This window comes from Symphalangus syndactylus, chromosome 3 (assembly GCF_028878055.3).
Source record: "Symphalangus syndactylus isolate Jambi chromosome 3, NHGRI_mSymSyn1-v2.1_pri, whole genome shotgun sequence".
NCBI classification, from domain to species: domain Eukaryota; kingdom Metazoa; phylum Chordata; class Mammalia; order Primates; family Hylobatidae; genus Symphalangus; species Symphalangus syndactylus.
The window spans coordinates 18,906,853-18,917,500 of record NC_072425.2 but is presented as its reverse complement, the minus strand read 5'-3'; the positions used below and the strand labels follow the sequence as shown (position 1 = coordinate 18,917,500).

At 34.6% G+C, this 10,648-nt stretch overlaps 1 protein-coding gene across 5 annotated transcripts in view; it reads left to right on the top strand.

Annotated features, from left to right (window-relative positions):
* The window catches only part of PBX3 (PBX homeobox 3), a 227,080-nt gene that overhangs the window by 170,945 nt on the left and 45,487 nt on the right, over window positions 1-10,648 (top strand). For all 5 annotated transcript variants that reach the window (XM_055271066.2, XM_055271068.2, XM_055271067.2 and 2 more), the window contains exon 3: window positions 3,059-3,300. In XM_055271066.2, coding sequence (XP_055127041.1) covers window positions 3,059-3,300 — 242 coding nt within the window. The remainder of the gene's footprint in view (window positions 1-3,058; window positions 3,301-10,648) is intronic.

Sequence of the window (10,648 nt, the reverse complement as noted above, 5' to 3'; positions counted from 1 at the left end):
GCAAATAGGGTTTGTTTATTTTTTAAACTTTATTATGTTGTGATGACCAAAGAACCTAGATGTAAACCTTTATAAACCTCTGTATGTTTCATTATACGTACATTTTGGATTAAAAACAAATACCATCAAATTTTAAATGATTGTTTTACCATGTTTCAATTTGAAGATATCAAGATCTTTTGATAACCACACAGTCTGATTCATTCTGGCCCTTGCAAATTTAGACCCATTAAAATGTTCATAGGTGACCAGAGGAGTAGGTATTATGACTAAAAGCCAGTGTGACTCTAGAAAGTTAGTAAACTAAGTAATAGTGAGTAGCTAGGTAGGTAGGATGAGGAATAAAATGGTAACTAAATGTCTTTAAGTAAGAAAATAAATAGAAATATTCAAATTGAAAGTAATTTTGGAAACCAGGTATTACTATTTAAAGATCCCATAATCATTACTTTGCTTAATAAAGAAAAGAAACTGATTCACTTTTCAGAATAGCAAATGAAAATTCCTTTATTATTGATAGTCTTCTTCGTGTTGCCTATTTGCCAAGTGCTTTAGTACTTTTCATCTAAAGAAATATGAGTTTTCTGTCAGGAAATGATTTTTCTGATGAAATTCGATGCACATAATTTATAAAGTAAATACAAAGGATTGCATTAAAACATATTTTCCTGTTCTTGAGGCAAGCACTTAGTGTTAATTTACTGATAATTTTAGAAATAAGATATTTTTTCATTATAAGAGTAAAATGTTATAGTAGTTGATACTGTATACTTACAATTGTTTTTATTTGTGTCCATGGCTATTGACCTTATGGATTGCTTCTTATTGGTATGATAATAATGGTTTATATACATATTTATATACATATGTATAAAAGTATCATAGATGGCTAATTAGTTTTGTGCCTTTTGCATTTCTTCCTAATGAATTTCCTTCTGTCTCTCTTATGGTGTACTTCCTTGTATGTTAGTCATTGAGCTTCTCTTGTTTGCCATACATGTGCAGGGAAGTGTAATCATTTTGGGTATGGAAGTTAATCTGCTATTAAAGTACTTCACCATATGTCCATAGGGAAAAGATTAATGTGTTTAACTACAAGGGGAAAACTAGAAACCTGGAGGAAACTTGAAGGTAGATTAAAAAAACACATTTCAGGAGAGGCACCAGTGTCTATGTAAATACAAAAATCAACAAACACAAAACTGTGGACAAAAATTCAACTGAAAATGGAGAAACTTGAGAAGTCCTCAAACAAGAAAAAAAAATTAAGCAGAATTCAAAGTGCAGCATAAGAGATTGCTCAGTAAGCTCTCATTGCATGCCAAATGCACAAAAAACTTGCTGTGTGAACTACAAGCAGGTACAGGTCATGAGATTTTTAACATTTAACAAAGTGAATTAAAAGAGAGGAAATTAAAGATTTAAATTAAAAATGCAAACTTAACCAATACATGGCAGTTCTAGAACAATATTAGGCAGTCCCTTTTAGTTATAGGAGAAACAGCAACTACGTTTGCCTATTTTTAATTATCAGCAGTGTGTTGATATGCATTTTATGAGTTATATTTTTGCTCTCCTAAATGAATATATTGTCTTAGTATATTATAGTTTTCAAACCTTATTTGCCTCTGAATAGACAACAAATATCATTTTAAATTATGGTGAGTTAGTTTTATTATCCAGTTGAAATTATTCTGAAGTATAATATTAAATGAAAGTGACAGCTTTAAAGTGTTCTGGGGAAGAAATTAAAGTTGTGCATTTGTGTTAAGGCAACCAAGAGCTCTGTCATGCCATGGATGTAATTCAGCGCATCTAGGAATGAAATCTGTTCTTAAAAGAATCGATGGTAGCTTTAGGTTAGCATATAAAATCAGAGTTGGTGATCAGCTGAGTACTTGGCAGCTTGTACATGTTATGTCATGTAAGTTACACTAGACACAAAGTGTGTACCGCTGTGGATAAACAACAACAGGCACAGACTCAAAAGACAGAATCCAAATACAAACAAGCAAGGTGCCAACTTCTTTTTCCCTTCTTCCCCAAGAAGCCTTGTAACTAGTGTAGGGAACCTGCTTTGAAGCAGATTTACAGAGGTTAATTGGGCTGGGATGTTTTAGATTATGTTACACATTAATGAAAATACTGATTTTGAGCTGTCATGACTCCAGTGCTTTTTATACCATGATAATTATTTTAAAACTTTGTCTTCTGTGTTGTTGAAAACATTTTGGCAGAAAGCCTGTGTGACCTGATTAAACCTATGAATTGTCAGCTATGATCTATAGTACTCAGAAGAGGTTGCTGGCTGGGCATCACTTAGGAAGTTCTTGATTTAAAAGCAAAATTAGAATGAGACTACTGTGCCGGCACTGTATTGCCATGTCAATGGCACATTTTTAATACTGTATTTAGTATCCTTGTTTTATAGTTTGCTGGCAATTGCTTAACAATATTCATTTAATAATATATATATTTAAGTATAGCTAATTGCCTCATAATGTATGTATTCCTCTTCTGAAATCACACGACGGAAAAGCTCTTCTAATCTTGTTTATTTTTCAGTTTTTTATTACAGCTTGTGAATTAATTATTTTAAGGGAATTTTACTTCTGTTTCTCCAACTGTACAGAGAGAGACAGAATAACCACCTTTGGATGAGTTTGTTTTATATCCCTGTAATTATTTTCTTTCTTTCTTAAAACATTCGATTTTTTACCCTCTTCCCATTTTATGCTTAAATTACCTAAATCTGGGAAGCTTGGATGATTAAAATATTCCAGGAAGCCAGGGTTACCTTTTTCTAAGGATCTAATCTGTGGTAAATTGAGGTGGTGGGGGGGTATTTAAAATTCTAGGGTGCATGTAAACATTATCTTAAAAATAATTTTCATACTTATTCAAACTTATTGATCAAATGTGAACAATGAAGTTCTCAGCATGAATTGTAGTACACTGATGTTGTTTGATCATTTTCTCGAATAAACAAAATACTCACACTATTTGTCCTCTGTTTCTCGCTTCTTCTCTCTCTGTCTCTCTTTCTCTTTCCTTGAAGGTCTCAGCATCAGAGGAGCCCAGGAGGAGGACCCTCCCGATCCCCAGCTAATGAGACTGGACAATATGCTTTTGGCAGAAGGGGTTTCAGGTCCTGAGAAAGGTGGGGGATCGGCGGCAGCAGCTGCAGCCGCGGCAGCCTCTGGAGGTTCTTCAGATAACTCTATTGAACACTCAGATTACAGAGCCAAATTGACCCAGATCAGACAAATCTATCACACAGAACTGGAGAAATATGAACAGGTCAGCAGCCGCCACTCTCATAGTCCTACACAAACCCTCTGTTGCTCTTCTATTAGACCATGCTAACCAATTCTGAGGGCTGTGAGGGGTAGGTGTTAACACAGATTACAAAATAAATAAGATCAATGCAAAAATCCAAGTGAATTGTTGGATTCATGAAATGAAGACCCTTTGAGATTTTGGAGGAGGAGCTCTACCCATTTTATCCCATCTACTTGTTTTAGTTTTATTCATTCCGCACATTCACGTGCCCTTATTACCACACCTGCAGTCATTCTTCCCTCTCACCTCACCACTTGGTGCTCTTCAAGGCTCTGTATAATTAACATTTATGCACTAGCCTTGTTCATAAGCTTTAATCACTTTTGAAGGGAAGCATTGCACAGTGAGCTTTTCCCTCCTATGCTATGAGCTCCAGAATCCTCCTGGGAATTGATTCTTATGGATTGTGCCAGACTATAGGGAACTTCACCAAGTAAGCAGGTTCCGGCCTGTTTCTCTGAGACTTCCCAAAATAATTATGGGTACCCCAGGACAGGGAATGCTAGGCAAGGCATTATGTGCTAAATTCCTTATTAGAAAGAGAATATGGGTTAAAAATCCGGTTCTCAGCAATTATATTAACCATACTGAATCTCAGATAACTTTGATTTTAAGTTGCATCTTTATGTAACACCAAGAAAAAATTAATACTGCTAGTTTAGCTATAAAATATTACTGATTATAAAATGCTTTCACATTTCAGAGATGTTAAAATGTGGGGAAAAACAAGTGAGTCAGATTTAACGTAATAAAGTAAAATATTGGTGGGTCTTTTTACATATATTTTAGTTGTTAGTTTAATGCTGAAAAGCTGCCAAGTTTGAGGAATTCTCATTTGATAAGATTTATCATTTGGAAGGTAATTTTTAAAACGTATTATTATGAAACATTTTATAATACATGTACACAAAAATAATGAGAATAGTATTAGATTGAACCCTATGAAATTGCTAAGTTTTGAGGTCAAAAACAGTTGAATATGGTAATTTCATAGAGTTCAACCCCAAATAAGGAATCAGCTAGATACTTTTTACCCAGATAAACAGTTATCAACATTCTGCCACTCTTATTTTGTGTACGTAGCCCCAATTTGGTAAGAGTATTTTAAAGCAAGTCTTAGACATCCTATAATTTCACCCATGAGTATTTCACTATGTAGGCAAGTACTTTTTAAAGTCCACACACTTTAGTGTGAAATGGGAGTCCTGGTGAGTTTTGTGTATGTTTGTGTGTGTTTTAAAGACTCTTTTAAAGAGGAGTTTTAAGTTCACAGACCAATTCGAGAGGAAAGAAGAGAGATATCACATAAACCTCCTGTCCCCACACATGCATAGTCTCTCTCATTATCAGTATCCCCCACCAGAGGGGTTCATTTGTTAAAATTGATTAACCTACATTGACACATCATTATCACCCAAAATCCATAGTTTACAATAGGGTTCACTCTTGGTATTGTGCACTCTATGGATGTGGATAAATTTATGATGGCATGTACCCATCATTATAGGATCATGCAGAGTATTTTCACTGCCCTAAAGATCCTCTGTGCTATTCATCCCTCTCTTCTTTTATTCTTTCCTCCCCACTGATCCCTGGCAACCCCTGATCAGTTTTAATACTGATTTTTTTTTTCCTCTACATTCCCTGTATAGTTTCAGTTGTATATATTGTTGTTGTTTTTTCACATTGCCTTTTCTGATATTCTGGATACAATGGTATTAAGCAAATGCTGAATCCTATCCCAGAGGTGAGTGTGTTTTGAGGAAGAGTAGAAAAATTTGTATAGCTTTAAGTTAAAAAGTAGTGTAAATTAATATTATAAGATGTTTTCTATTTTTGGAATAGGATTTTCTGGGATCTAAAATTGTATGTCTAGTCTCATTTGTAAGAATAACTTCTGGTGGAAAATGTACAAATAAGAATTTTGGAAAAATAATCGTGTGTATTATGTAAAAATCCCACTTTCTGATTTGACATTTGAATAATTGAGAGTAAACAAAATAAGTCATGGTTGAAAAGGTTGCCCCTGAGCATAAACAGTAGAAAATGACTCTTATTTGTAGTATAATCCTAATTGTATAACTTTATGCTAAAATAACTATACCTACTTACTAGATAAGCACTACAGTCACCTTGCATGGAAAGAGATATAATATTAGAGGCCAAATGGCCCGAGTTTTTTGGCTGAGGAATTAAGGTGGTTCCTTACTACCTCTTGCCATGTGTCTTTACACCTGCCTCCTTACTTTCTCCATACACCCTGGTGGAAGTTGTGTGAAGCTGGTGTCAGTCAATGATGAGGTCCTGAGTCTCACTGTTTTATAAATATCCTACAAAATTTTCCATGAGATTTTAGGTAACTTTAGCCCCAGCTTATACCAGCATCAAATCACCAGGGTTTTTTTGTTGTTATTTTGTTTTGTTTTTGGCTTTTAAAATATACATGTATAGGCATGTTCTTCATACATTTATCTGTTTTTTTTTTTTTTTTTGATTGAAGATCAAATTGGGAAGCACTGAGTTTAAAAATATATTCATGAATTATTTCTGGATATAATCAGTAGCCTAATAATGATCTAAATATATAGTTCCTTTTTCATTTTAATACTTTCAGATAGAAAAATATAGATACATAAAATCTGTATAGGAGGGACAAATGAATAGATGGGGTATGAAGACTAGTTGGTAGATTCAGCAGAATTTTAATTTACATATTTTCTCCTGTAGGTTTGGAATTGTTTTAGAAGTGATGTAGCAGCATTTAATTCTTGTAAGTTGTCTTTGGGGCTGGCTTTTATAGCTCTCGTGACTGTAGTTCTCCAAAGTTATTAGGATCGGTACATTTTGACCCAAAACAGTCAACTTTTCCTTTCAATTCTTTAGGGTACAAGGGCATTTATCTGGATGGTCCTTTCAGAGACATGCTTTGGTGTTACAAGAAGGGCTAAGCAGAGCTAAGAAGGGATAGGATTTCTGAAATAGATAGTATTGTAATTTCCATTTTATAGAGGAGAAAATGAGACTCAGAGAGGGTAAGTGATTTGTCCAATGTCGCACATCTAGTTAGTGTCAGAATCAGACGTTGAAATCAGTTTCTGAAAATATGTCTTCCTTTTTCATTGAATTGTGCTGCTACCCATGTAGAACTGGAAAATAGTTCAGGTACATTCTGGTTTTCTCTGATTTTCCCATGTTGGATTGCATTTGAAATGGGAATACAGCAGATGGAAAAACAACTTTTTAACTTTTTTTTTTTTTAAGACAGAATCTCACTCTGTCGCCCAGGCCGGAGTGCAGTGGTGCGATCTCGGCTCACTGCAACCTCCGCCTCCCAGGTTCGAGCAATTCTCCTGCCTCAGCCTCCTGAGTAGCTGGGATTACAGGCGTCTGCCACCACGCCTGTCTAATTTTTTTTCTTTTTTTTTTTTGTATTTTTAGTAGAGACAGGGTTTCACCATCTTGGCCAGGCTGGACTTGAACTCCTGACCTCATGATCCACCTGCCTCGGCCTCCCAAAGTGCTGGGATTACAGGTGTGAGCCACTGTGCCTGGCCAAAAACAACCATTTTAATCATTTTCCAGAAATTATATTTTTCCTCCTAAAAGTGAACATGGGTACTCTGAGTGACAGAAAGCTTAATAGTAAATAGGAAGAACATATATGTTAAGGCAAAGGCTTCAACAGAAAATTGTGTTGAGTCTTTTAGAAATAAACTACATTAGAATCTTAGAGTTATTCACTCTACTGTGTTTCACAATGAAGCTGTAATGAAAATGTATCTGAAGCCTGTTTAGATTTAGATTGCCATAAAATTAACAAACATCACCACTGCAGTAAATTAAAGTACCTTATAAGCACAGCCACATTTACAAAGCTAAGCAGACAGACTAGAGCTACAGTTTGAGCAAAATTAAATCCAAGCTGCAAGGCTCAGTTTTTTGTTTTTTTTTTTTTTTTTTTTTTTTTTGAGACGGAGTCTTGCTCTGTTGCCCAGGCTGGAGTGCAGTGGCTCAGTTTTATGTGTATGTTTTAGAGATGGTATTGTCTTTAAAATCCTGTCTTTTTTCCCTCCAGAAAATTGTTCTTTTATCATATGTCTCTATTACATAGGCTCAGATTTAATGATTCTTGATGATAACCATCTAAAAATTCACTTATAAACACTTTTGAAATATTAGGCATGGGATATATGTTAGGGTAAGGTTCTTGAATATTACTGCCACCCAAAAGGAAACAAAACTATTTTATTTTCTTCTTGTTGATTCTGACACCCAGCAGGAATATGATAATTTTCCAAAACTTCTGGCAAACTGTCTTATAGTACGTCATCTTGGGTACATTGCCTCGCTTTTTAGGTAAGAGACAAACCTAGTTGCTTCTCTGTCTTATTGTTGATTAGCTACAACTTTTGAAAAATGCCTTTACTGTACCTTGCAAATACTTTCTTATGGTTAAAGGACCACTGTTAGAATAGGTGGGTTCCTAGAATTTAAGCCAAGGTTCCTGGGAAGCCTTGTTTTTAAGAAGTAAAGGCCTTCTATTGAGCTGGTGTTTCTTGGTTCCTCCACCACCCTACCAAAAGGAAATGGACACATTGGTTTTTGCAAATGAAATTTGACTTCAACATTTGTTCTCAGTTAAAAAGGAAAAGATATATCATGCTCTAGGCAGCTCTCCCACTTTGCTTGTACCAGAAGAAATGCTTGTACACAGGCAATTCACTCATAATTTACAGCTGCTATAATAGAGATGACATATTGAAAGCTATCTACTATAATTATATTGAAATACATTTTTTGTTAAAGGCAAAAGTGTTGTAAGGGTCCCAACCCTTCCCAAGCATCTGGGAACCTGCTTTCTGAGTTCACAGACATCATTTGAACTCACCCCAAATCAGGCAAAGCAGTGGAACCAAGGAATACACTGAATGTGCTCAGGACCAATCAGGTAGCATTTGGCTACCAGAGGACTTACAGATTGCAGGGGGAATGGAGAATGGGTGAAAATTTAAACCACTGTGAAAGCATATCCTTGTGCTTTCTGAGGTCTCTACATTATGTGCTTAGGTTTGCTGGCAAAACAGCTTTTGCTTGTAAAGGATTTTATTTTTATCAGATTAAAAAATGCTGATGTTTTCACATTAGGGATTGTGCAGCCTGTAAACTCTTAATTCCATTTTGCTATTTCTTCTTAATGGTTAAGCAGGACAGACAAAAGGATACTACCTGATTTCATGTTCCAAAGCAAGGATTTGTCATTCATTGTTCCAAGGGTAGAGTTTTACTTCCTGTTGGCTTTCATGCTTGGCCTTTTCCTTGCCTGGAAGGAGGGTTTGGTTTGTTCCCTTTTTTTCCTTTGAGTTACTAGTTTATTGGCTCTATGTACCAATTGTATTTATGACCACAAGCTTGATTAATACAATTAATTGTTTTATTTAATACATTTGAATACTCTTTTTTTTTTCGACTTCTTTGGAAGCAGTTTTTGTACTTATTCAGGCAATGAGAAGGCAGAACTATATTAGATAAAGTGTGGACTTGCTTGCAGAGTAATGATATAAAAATAGTATGAATTTCATAAAATTACCATTTTCATTGTCATCAATAATAACTGTCATTTACTGAGTATTAATTATGCTCCAGACTCTGTGCAAAGAACTTAACATACATTATATAATATAATCCTTACAAAACCCTCATGAGATAGGTCCCTAAACCATGTAATTAGGTAAGAAGTGTTGAGGTACAACAGCTATTTCATCTTTGTGGCTGTTCCTTAGGCATATTGGTCTCATTCTAGTTGGCTTAGAATCTTTAAATGAGGACTTTTATCCCAAAACAAGAAAAATTTGTTGATTTAATAAGCATTCAGTAAATACAAAATCTACTGTATTCGACTAGAGTTAACTTGTGAGGCTGGCGAGACATTTGGAAAATAGTTGCAGTACGAATTTGAGGGGCATCTACTTTTTAAAAGATATTTATTCTTTCTTGTCAAAAGTGGGCTTTAGAATATTATAATCTGTTTATAGTTAGCTTTTCTTGATGGTTACAAAAGACCAATTCAGTTTTTAGATCTGATCACTGATCATTATAAAACTTTCCCCAAAATCAATGCTTGCCCACTGTCTACTTTGCAGTTTTACTTCCACAGTATAAACTTAAAGGCAAAAACGAGGTTGAATGTTGAATCCACAATGAAAAAGCCCTACCACAAAATAAAGAAAACACTGAAAACTTTAATTTTCTGTGTAAACCAAATATGTACAGATATTGAGGAGACAGTTTTGCTAGCCGAAAATATCATTAAAAAGTTATTGAGAATCCAAATATTTTAAATCCTCAATTATTACTTGGTTTGGATTTTTAAGGAGAAAGGAAAAAATGGGAAAGACAAAGACTCATAATAAAAATTGATTGAAAATGCTTTTAACAGATGAAATCTTCCATGCCTTATGTTAACTGTTATTGCAGTGTGTGTTTTAAACACATAAACAAAAATGCATCCTAGGTAGTTTTCAACAGCTGGATTAAAAGAAAAAGGCTTCTGCCAGTACTTCTAATCAGAAAATTCAAGGCATACTTTTATTTCCCAAATATTGCAATTAACCACAGTATATCTGTATTTATATTACGGACATTAACCAGAAAGCTTGTAATTGACAGTTTCACTTGGAAAACATAAGGCAAGGAAAAATTTCTCCAAATGTCTATTTTAATATATCTTACAGACACGATGTAAGATATGATAAATGTTTGAAGTGAGCATTCTATATTATAAATAGCATCAATGTTAATATGTGGTTGGGTGGCCTTTCCAAACAACTGCAATCATTTGATCATTCTTACTGTGTTTATATGTTTAAAAAATGTATGCCTTTTAAGGAGCTAGGTGATGAGGCAGTACTGTGCTCTGCTCTGAACCTGGTACAGATGATGCTGAAATGAGGCTGTAATTTACTTTCAGCGGTATAAAGGAAAAAAATCACTTTGCCTAAAGTGTATGCATCTTTCTTAAGGGTGTACCCAGATTTTAATTATCTAAATGTAAATACTTAACGGATTTTACTTAGAGTAATGAGCTAAAGTGCACACTACATAAATGAGATGTTCTAATTAATCATGTATGAACTACTGGTTTAAAGAAAAGCTATGTGAATTCTGTGAATGTTGGGCTATTGCCAAATTGCTCATCAGCATTTGCATTCATAGATGGCTTCACTTAATAAGTCGTGAGACATTCAGCAAATGTTTTAGCAAATTATGAGTTTTTAGATGCAGAAACTTTTTTGCTTTTAACCCTTTT